The 17129-nt window shown below is 38.2% G+C and overlaps 1 protein-coding gene across 2 annotated transcripts in view; it reads left to right on the top strand.

The window, feature by feature from the left end:
• SYCP2L (synaptonemal complex protein 2 like) overlaps positions 1-10172 on the top strand; it is a 102016-nt gene extending 91844 nt beyond the window's left edge. For both annotated transcript variants that reach the window (XM_088024390.1, XM_088024389.1), the window contains 3 exons: positions 1693-1792; positions 1892-1950; positions 10148-10172. In XM_088024390.1, coding sequence (XP_087880516.1) covers positions 1693-1792; positions 1892-1950; positions 10148-10172 — 184 coding nt within the window. The remainder of the gene's footprint in view (positions 1-1692; positions 1793-1891; positions 1951-10147) is intronic.
• Positions 10173-17129: the final 6957 nt, after the last annotated feature.

The following is a 17129-nucleotide window of genomic DNA, read 5'->3' on the forward strand; positions in this document are numbered from 1 at the left end:
TGGAGATAGGTTTCTGTGGTGATTAGAGTTAATCTAGAACCATTACAACGGAAGTGCTTTTGTAGTGGTTTTGGAAACAAAGGTTTGAATGGTATACAGAAGGTGTGTATAGAGATTGTTCCTTGTTGGAGAAAATGGCCTGTAGATGAAGGAGAGAAAGAAAACAATGGCAGGTTGGTTAGCTTGACTGAAGGAGGAAATTTCTTAGGGCAGAAAATATAATGTGAATAGGAATTATGATTTTTTTTTCAAACTTTGATACATGCAATGTCATTTGATTCTCAAAACAAGCCCAAGAAGGACTTTGGACTTGTAGAACTTCCATTGTCTTGTAGGGGTTACGTATTCAGCCATTTTCATTCAACAAATGCACATTGAGCAGCACAAGGTGCCAGGCCCTGTGCTAAGTGCAGGAGAGCAGTGACAACAAGCTTTGGGAGCTTCTTGCCTTCATAGAACTTTCAGCCCTAATGGAGAAGACAGACAATAAACAAGCAAGCAAGCAGTTTATGTGGTGGTTGACACAGAATAGCAGATGTTGGAAACTTTAGAACTAACATGTAGAAGACAGAGTTTATTAGCCAATTTCCGCTTTCAGGACCAGCTTAAGGCAAGAGAGGAGGGGAGCAAGTGGAAGTTTGGAAGTGATGGGGAGCCATGATTGGTGGTATAATGGCTTCTAGGCCAGGTCTGGCCTCTGTGTCCTTTTCCCTAGAGTCATCTCTCCTTTGCTCTAAGTATGATGTTAAAATCCCAGCTTCCTCTGCACTTCTGTTGAAAGGATAAATCAAAGTTTTCATAGTTTCTGGGGAAGAGAATGGTCATGCAATGAGGGAAGGGAAGAAGAGAGAGATGTGCTCTTAAAACAAAAGTTGGCAAGGATGTGGAGAAAGGGGAACCCTCCTACACTGTTGGTGGGAATGCAAGCTGGTGCAGCCACTCTGGAAAACAGTATGGAGGTTCCTCAAAAAGTTGAAAATAGAGCTACCATACGATCCAGCAATTGCACTACTGGGTATTTATCCAAAGGATACAAACATAGTGATTCGAAGGGACACATGCACCCCAGTGTTTATTGCAGCAATGTCCACAATAGCCAAACTGTGGAAAGGGTCCAGATGTCCATTGACTGATGAATGGATAAAGAAGATGTCACACACACACACACACACACACACACACACACGAATATCAGTCATCAAAAAGAATGAAATCTTGCCATTTGCAGTGACATGGTTGGAACTGGATGGTATTATGCTAAGCGAAATAAGTCAGTTGGAAGGAGACAAATACCATAGGATTTCACTCGTGCGGAATTTAAGAAAAAAACAGATGAACATAGGGGAAGGGAAGGAAAAATAAGAACAGAGAAGGAGGAAAAGCATAAGAGACTTAACTCTAGGAAACAAACAGAGGGTTGCTGGAGGGGAGTTGGGTGGGGGGATGGGGTAACTGGGTGATGGGCATTCAGGAGGGCACTTGATATAATGAGCACTGGGTGTTATGTGCAGCTGATGAATCACTAAATTCTGTCCCTGAAACTTATAATACAGTATATGTTAACCAACTTGAATTTAAGTTAAAAATAAAAAAAGTCTAGAGAAGAATAAGAAGTATTCTTATAAAAAGAGGATTGTCTCTTGTTACAGTCAAGCAGTTCCAATGAAATCTGTTGCTTTTTACATTTATCAGACTGAATAAACTAGAACAGTTCCACAGTTTTGTTCTTCAAGAGCTGAACAATCTTGAGAAGGATATTCAGGCTCTGAAATACCTTGAGAAGGATGTTCTGGTAAGTGACCCCCACTTTTGGAATATTCTTTGTGACTTAAGAGGATCTGTTCCAGAGTAGAGTAACTGTTAACTACTTAAAACTTTTGTTCAATTTTAGGAATTTTGGGAAAAACAGTCTGATGATTTGAAATCATTCTGTGATCTGCAAGTGCTGAGGTATTTTTTTCAAAGTATTCTTTCTAGAAGTATCTTAGTTGAAGGATAAGGGTAGTGCTTTAGCTATAGTATGAGTCATTGATGATGGTAAAACTGCATGTAAGTAGCTATGAAGCTGCATCTTTTCAAACCAATTACTTTTGTGGCACTCCCTGAGCAAAGATTGTATCTTAGGGTATCAATCTAGAAGTGTAAATTTTGAAAAGCGTAAACAGAATTATACAAATGTCAGTGTTTTTGATCCAAACTGTTTTATTTTTAAGCAATATTACAAAAAAATTAAAATGAGTATATTCTGAGAAAAATATTTAGATATATACTGAATTTTGGTCTTGTAGAATATATTCTATATTAAAAAATATATAGTGTATATAAAACAGCCAATGAGTTTATCCTGCTACACATTCCTTTCAGTGTGATTACTCAGTGTGCATTCTGAGGCTGTTGCTTCTATTCATGTAGAATACCATCTGATTCTCTGGAGTGTAGGGCGTGGGAAAATAGACTGTAGGGAGTGGGAAAACCTTCTGCCCTGGGAGAAATTCTAGTGTTTTTTGTTTTGTTTGTTTCTGCTTGGACAATTAAAAAGAATCCTTGTAATGGCCTAAAGTTTTATCTACCAGTTCAGAATCAGCTTCTGTCACAGATATCTAAGTCCGGTAGTTTTAGGAAGGCCATTATTCTGATCACACCATACTTTTCAAATAACAAAAAGTTTAAAATTTGAATTACCCATCCTTCTGTTACTCCAGTTAACACAATTAATAATAATGAGAGTAGGTAAATAGATTTTCAAAACTCTTTCAACAGATGATTAAAGGAGATATCCTTTCATAACCTCTTCACTGAGCGCTCCTGGTTGGTTGTGAAGGGCTCTCAAACTTCTTGGAATCAGGACCTCTTAACACTTTGAAAATTTATTAAGGTTCCCCAAAGAGCTTTTGTTTCATGGGTTATATCTGTGAATATTTTCCATATTAAAAATCGAGACTGAGATTTAAATATATATTTATTGTAAAATAAAAGAAATATGCCAACAAATTGGACAATCTAGAAGAAATGGATTAATTCCTAAAAAAATTAAAATCTTCCAAGAGTGAATCAGCAAGAAATAGAAATATTGAACAGACCAGTTACTAGCAATGAAATTGAATCGTAGTAACAAACTTGAATTGGTAATTTAAAAACCCATACTCTGTTGATTACTACAGCTTTGTAATATAACTTGAAGTCTAGAATTGTGATGCCTCCAGTTTTGTTTTTCAAGATTGCTTAGGCTATTTAGGGTCTTTTGCAATTTCATAAAAATTTTAGGATGGTTTGTTCTAGTTCTGTGAAAAATGCTGCTGGTGTTTTGATAGGAATTGCATTAAATCTGTAGATTGCTTTGGGTGGTATAGATATTTTAACAATATTTGTTCTTCTAACCCATGAACATAGAATGTCTATTTCTTTGTATCATCTTCAATTTCTTTCATCGGGGTTCTATAGTTTTCAGAGTACAGATCTTTCAATTCTTTGATTAATTTATTTGTAGATATTTTATTATTTTGGGTGCAATTGTGAATGGATTGTTTTCTTAATTTCTCTTTCTGCTTCTTCATTATTAGTGTATAGAAATGCAACATATTTGTGTACATTAATTTTATATCTCACAACTCTACTGAATTGATCAGTTTAGTAGTTTTTTGGTGGAGTCGTTAGGGTTTTCTATGTATAGTATCATGTCATCTGCAAATAGTAAAAGTTTCACTTCTTCCTTACCAATTTGAATGCCTTTTATTCTTGTCAGATTACTGTGGCTAGGACTTCCAGTACTATGTTAAATAACAGTGGTAAGAGTGGACATCCTTGTCTTGCTACTGATCTTAGGGAGAAAAACTTTCAGTTCTTCCCCATTGAGTATGATGTTAGCTGTGGGTTTTTCATGTAAGTCCTTTATTATGTTGAGGTATGGTCCCTTTAAACCTACTTTGTTTTTATCATGAATGGATGTTGTACTTTGTCAGATACTTTTTTTTTTTGCATCTACTGAAATGTTCATATGGTTTGTATCCTTTCCCTTATTGATGTGATATATCACAAATATTGAACCACTGTTGTATCCCAGGAATAAATCACACTTGATCATGATGAATGCTTTTTAAAAATGTATTGCTGGATTATGTTTGCTAATATTTTGTTGAGGAATTTTGCATCTATGTTCATCAGAGAGAGAGTGGCCTGTAGTTCTCTTTTTTTGTTGTGTCTTTATATGGTTTTTGGAATCAGGGTAATGCACAATTATATGGTCAATTAATCTTTGACAAAGGAAGCAGGAATATGCAGTGAAAAAGACAGTGTCTTCAACAAATGGTGCTGGAAAAACTGGACAGCTACATACAAAAGAATGAAACTGGACCACTTTCTTATACCATACACAAAAGTAAACTGAAAATGGATTAAGGACCTAAATGTAAGACCTGAAACTGTAAAAATCCTAGAAAAGAGCACAGGCAGTAATTTCTCTGACATCAGTCATAACATCTTTCTAGATATGTTTCCTGAAACAAGGGAAACAAAATAAAAAAGCAAATATTAACTATTGGGACTTCATCAAGATAAAAAGCTTTTGCACAGTGAAGAAACAACCAACAAAACTAAGAGACAACCTACTGAATGGCAGACGAAATTTGCAAATGATATATCTGATAAAGGGTTAGTGTCCAAAATATATAAAGAACTTATACAACTCAACATCCAAAACAAATAATCCAGTTTAAAAAATGGGCAGAAGACACATGAACAGACATTCTTCCAAAGAGGACATACAGATGGCCAATAGATACATGAAAAGATGCTCAACATCACTCATCATTAGGGAAATGCAAATTAAAACTACAATGAGATATCACCTCACACCTGTCAGAATGACCAAAATCAAAAACAAGAAAAAACAAATATTGGTGAGGATGTGGAGAAATAGAAACCCTCTTGCACTGTTGGTGGGAATGCAAACTGGTGTAGCCACTGTGGAAGACAATATGGAGGTTCCTCAAAAACTTAAAAATAGAACTATCCTATGACCCAGTAATTGCAATACTGGGCATCTGCCCAAAGAATACAAAAACAATGATTCAAAGGGATATATGCACCCCTACGTTTATTGCAACATTAATTACAATAGACACTTTATGGAAGCAACCTAAGTGTTCATCAATAGATGAATAAAGAATACGTGGTGTATGTATACAATAGATTATTATTCAACCATAAAAAAGAATGAAATCTTGCCATTACAACATGGATAAATCTAGAGGGTATACTGCTAAGCAAAATAAGGCAGTCAGAGAAAGACAAATACCATATGATTTTCCTCATGTGGAACTTAAGAAACAAATAAAGGGAAAAAACAAGAGACCAAAAAAAACGGACTCTTAACTCTAGAGAACAAACTGATAGCTACCAGAGGGGAGGTGGGTGGAGAGGATGTGTGAAACAGGTGAGGGGACTAAAAGTACACTTCTATTGGGGCACCTGGGTGGCTCAGTGGGTTAAGCATCCAACTCTTGATTTCAGCTCAGGTCATGATCTCAGGATCATGAGATTGAGCCCCGTATTGGGCTCCATGTTCAGCATGGAGTCTGCTTAAGATTCTCCCCCTCTCTCTCTCTGCTCCTACCCTTAGCTCACACAAAAACTCTCTCTCTCAAAAAAAAAAAAAAAATAGTGCACTTATCTTGATAAACAAAGTAATGTATGTTGAATTGTTGAATCATTGTGTTGTAAACCTGAAATGAATATAACACTGTATGTTAAAACAACAACAATAAACAAAAGTCCAGGACCAGATGGATTTACAGGCGACTTCTAACATTTTAAAAAGATTTAATACCTGTTGCTCTCAAACTATTTCAAAAAATAGAAGAGAAAGGAAAGCTTCTGAATACATTCTACTAGACCAGCATTTCTGTGATATCAAAACCAAAGACATTACAAAAAAGGGAACTATAGGCTGATATCCCTGCATTCTGATGAATGCAGATGAAAAAAATCCTCAACAAGATATTAGTAAACTGCATTCAACAGAATGTTAAAAGGATCATTCCCCAAGATCAAGTGGGATTTATTCTGGGGGTTCAAGGATGGTTCCATATGCACAAATTAATCAACAGGATATACTACATTTATAAAATGAAGGATAAAAATCATCATCTCAGTAGATGCAGAAAAACCATTTGACAAAATTCAATTTCATTACTGATTAAAAACTCTCAAAAGTGGATTTAGAGGGAACATACCTCAACATAATAAAGGCCATATACGATAAACCCAGAGCTAACATCATAATGATAAAAAACTGAGAACGTTTTCTCTAAGATCAGGAAAAAGACAAGGGTGTCCACACTCACTGCTTTTATTCAACGTAGTTAATGGGAGTCTTACACAGTAATCAGAAGAAAAAGAAGTAAAAGGTACCCAAATTTGTAAGGAAAAAGTGGAATTGTCACCATTTGCTTAAGACATGATACTATATCCAGAAAATCCTAAAGATTCCACCAAAAAAACTATTAGAACCTATTAATTCAGTAAAGTTGCAGAATATAAAATTAATATACAGAAGTCTGTTACATTTATATACACTAATAATGAAGTAGTAGAAAGATAAATTAAGAAAACAATCTCATTTACAATTAAATCACAAAGAATTAAAACCTAGGAATAAACTTAACCAAGGAAGGAAAGACCTATACTCTGAAAACTATAAAATATTGTTGAAAAAAATTGAAGACAAAAACAAATGGAAAGATATACATGCTCATGAGTTGGAATAATTAGCATTGTTAAAATGTCCATACTACTCAAAATAACTTACAGATTCAATCAGAATACCAGCAACGTTTTTATAGAACTAGAACTAATAATCCTAAAATTTATATGGAAACAAAAACCCTGAATAGCAAAAGCAGTCTTGAGAAAAAACAAAGATGGAGGTATAACAATCCCAATTTCAAACTATACTACAAAACTGTGGTATTCAAAACAGTATGGTACTGACACAAAAATAGACACATAGATCAATGGAACAGAATAGAGCTCAGAAATCCATGCTGCTTTTGTCAATTATTTTGTCTGACAAAGAAGAATATACAATAGGGAAAAGACTATCTCTTCAATAAATAGTGTTGGGAAAACTAGAACACATTCTTATACCATCCATACAAATAAATTCAAAATGGATTAAAGACCTAAATAAAGGAGAGACCTGAAACCATAAAACTCTTGGAAGAACACATAGGCAGTAATCTCCTGGGCATCACCCTATGTTTCCTCAGACAAGGGACATAAAAGCCAAAATAAACTATTCGGACTACACCAAAATGAAAAGGTTTTGCACAGCAAAAGAAACCATCAGCATAATGTTAGGCAGTCTACTGAATGGAAGAAGATATTTGCAAATGACATATCTGATAAGGGGTTAATATCCCCCAAAATATATGAAGAACTCTCACAACTCCACACCAAAAAACCAAATACTCCAATTAAAATATAGGCAGAGGGCCTGAATAGACATTTTTCCAAAGAAAACATCCAGATGGCCAACAGACACATAAAAAGATGTTCGACATCACTAATTATTAGAGAAATGCAATTCTAAATCCAATGAGATATCACTTTATACCTGTCAAAATGGATAGTATCACAAAGCAAGAAATAACAGGTGTTGGTGAGGATGCGGGGGCAAAAAAAGGAACCCTCATGTACTGTTGGTGGGAATCTAAATTGGTGCAACCACTGTGGAAAACCGTATGGAGGTTCCTCAAAATTAAAAATAGAACTACCATATGACCAGAAATTCTGCTACTGGGTATGTAATGAAAATGAAAACAAATTCAAAAGGATACACATAACCCTATGTTTATTGCAATATGATTTACAATAGCCAAGATATGGAAGCAGCCTGTGTCCATCAGTAGGTGAATGGATGAAGATGTGGGGTACACACACACACACACACACACACACACCAGAATATTACTCGTCCATAAGAAGAATGAAATCTCCCCTTTGTGAGAACATGGATGGACCTAAAGGGTATTCTAAGAGAAATAAGCCAGACAGAGAAAGAAATACCATATGATTTCTCTTGTATGTGGAATCTGAAAAACAAAACGGGCGCCTGGGTGGCTCAGTCGGTTAAGCGTCTGCCTTCGGGTCGGGTCGTGATCCTGGGGTCCTGGGATCGAGCCCCGCATGGGGCTCCCTGCTCAGCGGGGAGCCTGCTTCTCCCTCTCCCACTCCCCCTGCTTGTGTTCCCCCTCTCACTGTCTCTCTCTCTGTCAAATAAATAAATAACATCTTTAAAAATAAATAAATAAACAAATCCCAAAGACTCCTAAAGTATTGAGAAGAAACTGGTGGTTGTCAGAGGGTGGAGTTATAGGGGGATGGCCAAAATGTGTGAAGGGGAGTGGGAGGTACAGGCTTCCCATTATGGAATGAATAAGTCATAAGGATGAAAGGTAAAACATAGGAAATATAGTCTGTGGTATGTAATAGCGCTGTATGGTAACAGATGGTAGCTGCACAGTTGTGAGCCTAGAGTAATGCATAGAGTTGTTAATTCCACCATGTTGTACACCTGAAACTAATGTAACGTGTGTCAACTATACTTAAAAAAAATGAAAACAATTTAAAAATAGAATTTATGACACAAAGAAATAACTCAGGATAATTTCCAATAACTTACTTTATATATGTTATGTTAAATTAACATATGTGTATATATTTATAATATATTTATTGTTTGGAAGGGTGTTTTGGTGGTTTTTGTTTTACTGGTATGGGTTTGTTCTGGGTTCCCTCTCTAAAAAACTTGTCACCATATACGTAGGTTATAATTCAGATGATAATGAGTCTTTTGCACTCATGGCTGAACATATTAAAAAGACTGGTTTATGAAAAATAGAACGACTAATGAAAAAAATTTACATATTGATGTAAGTAACAGATTTTTATGAAAAATAACCAGACTTTTCAAAACAAACATGTGAGAGGAGTAGCATTGTTTTGTTTTTGCAAATCTCTTAAATGTCAGGCTTCACAGAAGGTAGCTGCTTTGTCATATCTGCTTCTGAATTCAATCTGTTGTGATATCACACATCATGTAATGGAAAACTCCACTCTCTTTTTGTGAGAGTAAGAATGAAAAAAGCAAATGAAGTCTTAGTATTACTTACCATTATTAGCAAAATAGTTTTGGATTCACAGAACCTTTGGATGCTTAGGGGTCTCCAAGAAAAGGGGTCCCTTAAGGGTCCTAAAGGTTTACACATTGAGAACTGCTGATATAAATCCATGCTATATTAAGAATTAGGGCAGATTATACCCCTAGTCTTCTGAAACCTGGAGAATTATTTTGACCAACCTCCAGACTTTAGATAACTGTCTCTTTAGTTCATACAGATTACATTGTAGGATATTAATTACTCTTTGCTTTCATCTTCTTATAATAGGCCCCTTGTATGCATTTAGAATACCTCAAAGAACAAAAATTCCTCCAAAATATACATCTCCCTGGGTTTTGCCTTTGCTCTCCTCTCTTCCAGACACCTAAGGAAACCATGCTGTGGCTTGCAGAGGAGAGATGATGATGATGCTTTTAGCTCAAGCTGATTGCTTACTGGGTACCAGGCTGGAAGTATCTGTGAGACTTAGGTTAATGAGCTTGGTTGAGATCCAGTATCTGGATCTGGTTGGTACCCAGTGTCCTTTTGACATGTTTGCACATCAGTGATAGTTTTACATATTTTGCTAGAGAATGAGAAGGACATTTCTTGGACTGGATTATTTCAGTCCCTAGTGCAGTGCTACAAGGAGATAGGGATTCAATACATTTTTTATTTTATTTTATTTAAATCTATTTATCTAACCAACTGGGACATCAGGAAGTGATTCAATACTTTGAATGGTTCTCATGAAATACCTCTACCTATGTTGTAGGCTAGTAGCATTGACAGATATAGTACATGAAATAGAATCAAGTGAAAATATTAATTGCTTAGGTTGATATTCTGAGTTGGCCATTGACCCTCCTCAGGTAACATTTAGTAAGTCAATGATCTATGAAATAACTCTATGGTGTATATATGTACATATATGTATGTTCTTATTTTTAAATTGTTTAAATGTAATGAGACGGACCAATTTCTTCCAGGCTTAATCCAGATCAGCCTTCATGAGGAAAGCCAAAGCCCAGTGTTACTACTGCATTCCTGGGGTAGGTGCAAAGGTTTACTTTGATGGAATTGGGGTGGAGGAAGTAGGCACTAAGATACTCTGACATTTTGCCCATGTTCCACGAAGTCTTCTCCTCTTTCACAATATCTCCCATCCTAGAAATTATCCTTTTGGATCTGGTCTTTTCATTCAGTAAATACTTATAACTGAGTGCTTGCTCTGCAACAGTCACCATGCTAAACATAAAGATACAATGGTTAACACAGAGATCTGTTCCTGCCTCCATAATAAAAATAAATTCCTTGAAGGAAGACAGAAAAAGACAAGTGAAGAAATAAAATAATTAAAAGTTTACTAGTGCTGGGCGCCTGGGTGGCTCAGTTGTTTAGCGACTGCCTTCGGCTCAGGTCATGATCCTGGAGTCCCGGGATCGAGTCCCACGTTGGGCTCCCTGCTCAGCGGGGGGTCTGTTTCTCCCTCTGACCCTCTTCCCTCTCGTGCTCTCAGTCTCTCATTCTCTCTCTCTCAAATAAATAAAATCTTTTTTTTAATAAATAAATAAAATCTTTAAAAAAAAAAACAGTCCCTTACTTACCTGGACACACAGATGAACGGTATTTCCTATATTACTCCTGTAGCTGTGGCCATGTGACTGAGTACTAGCCTCGGAGTTTTGAGGAAATACTTAAAAATAAATTTCCTGCCAACCCAGAAAACACCTCCACAAAGGTAGACAAGGAAAAAAAAGTTTACTAGTGGTTTGAGGGATACTGACAAGGGGTGCTTTGGCGGAGAGTGATGGTGTGAAGTATTGGCTTCAGATAGGATGGTCATCAAAGGTCTCTCTGAGGAAGCGACATTTAAGATGGAGTTTCAAGCAAAGGAAGGAAGCAGACTTAGGAACGGTTTAAAGCAACAGGATTGGGGAGGGGAGAACATGACATGTTTGAAAAACTGAAAGTTCTTAGCTCAGAGTGGTATTTCAGAGGACAGTTACTTGAAGCTGGGACCATGACTGACTCTCAGTGAGGGAAAGGCCTCACTGAGCATACTGAGGAGTTTGAATTTCATACTACAGGTGAAGGAAAATATGGGTGGGTTCTGAGCAAAGGCATTGGGGGTGAGGATAGTGTAATCTGATTCAGATTTTAAGAAAATCATCCTAACGGCCATATTGAGAATTGACTGGAGAAGTGAGAAACAGAAGAAGGGAGCTGAACTGGATGGAGGGCTTTGGAGATGGTGAGAAATGGGGATACTCCAGGTACATTTGGGGGCCAGAATTAATCACTGACAGACGGAAGTGATGGGTGAAGGAAGGAGAAGTAAGGATGACTCCTGGGTTTCTGTTTTCTAGCAGTTGGATGGACGGTGCTGCCCAGTAGGGAGATAAGGGGAAGACCTGGGGTGGGAGGGATATGTTGGTCCAGCAGGAACTAGGGTTGATTTGTTAACATGGTAACTTTCAAATGTCTATGCATGTTCAAGTTTTTATGAGAACTTGAAGTAATGAACAATTTTCCAGGAAAATATAATTTAATAAAGTGGACTCCTACATAGATGGGAGATATTCATAGAAGAAGTAGAGCGAGAGAGTTAATGAACTACCATGCAGATGTGTATGATTCAGGTTGTGTCACAGAGGAATTCTACTGGTCCTTTAGCAAAGGATAACTTCAGTGCTAGTGACTAAATGGGGACTAAAGGGTAACTTTAGTAGTCCAGCACATAGAAGAACGAAAATTCCCCAATTCTTCTGCTTCTTGCGTTATAATGCCAAAATTCAATGAGAATTGCACAGAGAACCATAGAACAATCTCATTCAAAATAACTAAGCCAAAATACGAAGTAAAATGTTGGCAAATATCATTTTGCAGCTTATTAAAGGAATAATATGTCATGATCAAGTGAGATTTATCCAAGCAATGCAAAGATGGTTTGATATTAGGGAATCCATTAATACACTAATTGCTAATCAATCTAGGGAGAAAAATAATGATTTTCTCCATATATTTCAAAAGGCATTGAAAAAATTCTACATCTGTGTTTAGATTTACATAAACCCACATAAAATAGTCATAACTAGATATTCTGTAGTTTGATAAATCTCAGTCCAAAAGCCGCTCTTACACTTAATGGAGAAACTCTAAATGCATTATTACTAATTTCAGGGCAAACCAATGGGGAGACTCAGTAAAAAAAAGTCAGTTCTCCCGGGGTGGAGAGCAGAGAAAGCAAGCTCTTTCCTGACTTTTCTAAGAGCACGAATCCCACTTGTGAGGGCATCTCATGACCTTATGTCATCCTGATTACTTCCCTGAAGCTCTACTTCCTACATCACATGGGTGCGGGGTGGGGGGTGGGCAGATTTCAGTAATTAAATGGGGTGGAGTGACACAAACATTCCGTCCACAAATAGTGTCAATGGATTGACCACTTCAGTGGAATCAAAAGTTGGGACAGTGAGGGAAGGGAGAGCAGGTGGCTTAGAAAGACCTGATAGGTGTGGTTAGAAAATGGGATGTTGAGAATCAAGGTTTTAGAAGTGGGAAGTCAGTGATGACAAAAATCTGAGAGTGCATAGCTGTGGTGGAATTGAAGAAAATGCTAGAGGCGGTGAGAAGGTGAAAGAACTGAGAAGCCAGAGCATGAAGATGGGTCCCTCATGATGGAGTTTCAGTTACCTACTAAGGCTGACAGTAACCAGGGCCAGGTGAACAGAGGGGCCAGGATGATGGATGATAATTCGGATGGCTGGCATAAACATCTGCAGAGAAATGTCTGCAGGAGAGGGAGCAATTCCTGTGTTTGGTAGTTCAGAGCAAGGAGAATACCTGCCTCTCTACCTGGCCGGGATAACAGAGAAGGAAAAACTTTTAATTGACAGAGCGTACTGGGAAAGGTGGTACCCTCAGAAGTCGGCTGCCTTTTAGTTAAAAGGATGAGGCAGGGAGACCTTTTCTTTTAACAAGAGGCTGAGGATACTGGGAAGCAAGCTAGCGCAGGGGAAATATGTATAGGCATCATCAGGTGAGAATGTGGGTGATAATGGTCACCTTTTAGCAGTTATTAAGGCAGGGATTTGAGACAGGATGGGGTTGATTCAGAGAGATTTTTAAAAATTTATTTGATTAAGAGAGACAGAGACAAAGCATGAGCAGGGGGGAGGAGGCAGAGGGAGAGGAAGAAGCAGGTTCCCCACTGATCAGGGAGCCCGATGCGGGGCTCAATCCCAGGACCCCGGGATCATGACCTGAGCCGAAGGCAGATGCTTAACGACTGAGCCACCGAGGCGCCCCTGATTTGGAGAGATTTTTAAAGGAAGAAGTTTGTGGGGCTGCTCGGCGGGAGGCCTGCTTCTCCCCCTCCCTCTCCCTCTGCTTGTGTTCCCTCTCTTGCTGTCTGTCAAATAAATAAATAAAACCTTAAAAAAATTTTTTTAAAAAGGAAGAAGTTTGTAGAATTATTACTGTGAGCCCTAATGCTTCCCTAGATGGTCCAGCAGCTCGTGCGGCTACCACTCCACAAGCTTTCTGACCTTGTTGTGAGTCCCACTGAGTAAATAAATATGGAATGTGTTGAACAACCACCAACTCTTCTGTTCTTAGATACAGTCACTGTAGAGACAGTACCCCTCTTGCTCAGTTGGGTTCTTTGAATATTTTGTTCATTCCCACAGTATTTAATAATGGGGCTTTTTATACAGCTATCAACTTGAAATTTTCTTCAACTTAGAGGTCTAAAGTTGATTCCCTAAGTAGACCATATCCAAATACATTTTCATAAGAATACAATTCCATGTATCTTATAGTGTTATTTAAAAACACATGTATTTTGTTTCATTTTAGTTGAAGTGGGTGATTTTTAAGAACTCCAGTGTCTAAAGCTGTGCTTTGTGATTTTTGACCTAGCAATTCCACTTCTAGGAAGTTATCTTAATGATTAAATTAGACTGTGCAAGGATATGTACAGTGGTGTGTATCACAAACAATTCTAATAAGGAGATGTTGGAAAATGCCTGAATGCCCAGCTAGAGCTTGGTTAAATAGATTGATAGATTTACATGATATGCCACATCGCCATTAAAAAGAATGATTAGGTTAGAATAATTAACTTGGGAAGACATTTAACTGAGTAAAAAGTAAAAGCTTGTTGCAAAGCATTGTATACTACATGATTCCATTTGTTTTAATTCCGACGATAAAGCTGGCTTGGGCCACACAGTGGTGCTTTAGTGGTCTGGCTTATTCATTTTGTTTTGCTCCCAGTGGAACCCCTGAGAACTGCAGAGTTGGAATAGAACAGAATATGTTTTAGATGTATATGTTCATTCACTTAAGAAACTGCTGAGTCTATGAAGTGCCAGGTACTGTCTTCGATGCCCATCGAAGACTAGAACAATACCCAAGAGGTCCTTGACCGCGTAGAGAGTACACTTTAGTAAGATAGACAGTGAAGGGTAAACAGATAAGAATTCATGACAGTGATACGTGGTAAGAAGGAAAAAAGTGTAATGACAGAGACTGATGGTGTGGAAGGAGAATCCAGTCAAACCTCTCTAAGGAAGTGACATTTGAGCTAAAACTTGAAGGGTGGGAGAGCAGGGAAGGGTATTTCAGAGGGAATGGCCAAGACCAATGTCCGAGGTCATAAACAGCTTGATATGTTCTAGGAATTCAGTGAGGGCCAAACAACAGGAGTGAGGGCAGAGTAGTATAAGAGGAGGTTGGGGGGTGTGCTGTGCGTGGTGGGGGGGGGGTGGTGGTGGTGACCTTATGGGCTGTGGAAGGATTTTCTTCCAGTGGCAGTGAACGTTGTCATAGTAAAGGATTACTTTGAAGGCCCTCTGCGTATGTGTTGGGGTGGGGGATTGGATGATGCGGGCAGTGTAGAGGGAGCTGGAAGGGTTGCTGATGAGTTGTGTAGTTGGAGGGTGAAGGGCAACTTCCAGGGTTGGGGTTTGAGCAACCTGGTGGAAATTGGTTTCACTTAAAGAGATAGGGAAAGGTCTGATTTAGCTGGTAGGGTGAAGGAGAGGTTGGGGATAGGTCTTAAAAATTTAATTTGGAATGTATATTCGACGTGTGATTTCAGCATCTGAATGGAGTTGGCAAGGGGGTAACTGGATATTGGAGACTAAGACTCATGGCAGAGGGCTGAGCATGAGACTGGCTGAGCTGACTTGGACACTGAGTATAGAGGGAAGTGCCAGGACAAAGTCCTTGGGCTGTTCCAATGTGTTAAAGGAAGGTAAGGGAGATGAAGCCAGCAGAGGAGGAGGGGTTGGGCAATGAGATAGCAAGGAGGGTGGTGGTACAAGCGAGTTTGTGTGTATATACGTGCATATATACACAGTGAGAGTCTAGGTTCTAAAAGATATTCACCAAAATGCCAACTGTGGTTATTTCGGTGTGGTGACATTTTAGGTGAATCTTCTTATCTTAGGCTACTTCTGTATTTTTAGAATTTAGTCCAAGATATGAATTACTTTTGTGGAATAAATTCAAATAGCATAACATTTATAAAGAGTTGTTTTTTTCCCCTTTCCCTAACCCTCCTTCTTATCTGTGATCCAGAGGTAACTACCTCTTTATAGTTTGGTTCGTATTCTTCCAGACACTTTGTCAATGCTTAGAAGAATGTATACAGATGTCTGTGTAAGGATACATATGTATATTTTTAAGTAACACAAATATTATACTAAAATAGGCATATTTTCTCTGAGCAATAAAAGTAGGAATCCTTTCTAAGTCAATAATATAGATTCACTTTTTTTTATTAACTGTAAAATATTCTAGTTTACGGACATGCTATAACGCATACATTGGATTCCCTATTGATGTACATCCAGGTTATTTTAAATTACTGTTACAAATAACTCTGTAGTGAATATCCTTTTACATATATCTTGAATCACTTATCAGGAAAAAATTACTATTTTTAAAGAAGATTTTATTTCAGAGAGCGAGAGCGCGCACATAGGAGCAGGGAGGGAGGGGCAGAGGGAGAGAGAGAAGCAGACTCCCCGCTGAGCCCCACCCATGTGGGGCCAGACCCCAGACCCCAGACCCCAGCTCCTAGATCGTGACCTGAGCTGAAGGCAGATGCTTAACTGACTGATCCACCCAGGCACGCCAGGAAAAAAATTACTATTTTGGGGAAAAAAAAATTGCAAATCTTCAAATCAAAATAGTACTAAAAGAGGATATAGAAAAAAGACTAATCTGGGTTAAGAATATTAGCATAATTCCCAGCCCTAATGGGGAATTGGATCACATGAGAATTAAATGTACATGTGACAGTTGGTCACATGTAACAGGAATCAGGCTCCAGCAGCTAAACCAAATTGGTGTTCTCTTTATCCCCTGTAAGCTGCAGCCCAGAGGGAAGGGGGTTATCTAGGGCTGGTGAGGCAATAGCATGAAGTGGCCATCAGAGACCAGGTTCTTTGAGCTTCTGCCTCAGCCATCCTTCATATGGCTTTGGGCTTTATAGTGATTGCTCTACTTCTGGAATCTCTTCTACACTCCAGGTAGGAAGCGGGGGATGGGTGAAAGGTAAAAGAGGTGTGCCAGGAGAATCTACCTTCACCTTCCTTTTTTCTAAATTAAGAAAACAGTTTTCATGGAAGCCCAAACCAACAGACATTTGTCTCCATCTTACTGACCCGAACTGGGTCACGTGGCCCTCCATGGTGGAAAAGGAATATGGGGAGAATTTAACTGTTAATGTCTTCTCAAAAAGTGGGGATCTGTAAATAAGAAAAGGAGAACAGATGTTGAATAGGTATCTAGTAATGTCTATCAAGCCTGAATCAAATTACATGTGCTGAACAGAAGAAAAAAAAAAAGGACTTAAATCACACAGGTGATTCTGTGTGCCATTCTTTGGAATGAGCACGCACCCAAGTGTTTGCATCAGGATGGGAAAACCTATTCCCTCATTGATATCAGCTCTTA

This window comes from Eumetopias jubatus, unplaced genomic scaffold (assembly GCF_037043125.1).
Source record: "Eumetopias jubatus isolate StellerSeaLion01/CBP00866 unplaced genomic scaffold, mEumJub1_p1.0 scaffold_6, whole genome shotgun sequence".
NCBI classification, from domain to species: domain Eukaryota; kingdom Metazoa; phylum Chordata; class Mammalia; order Carnivora; family Otariidae; genus Eumetopias; species Eumetopias jubatus.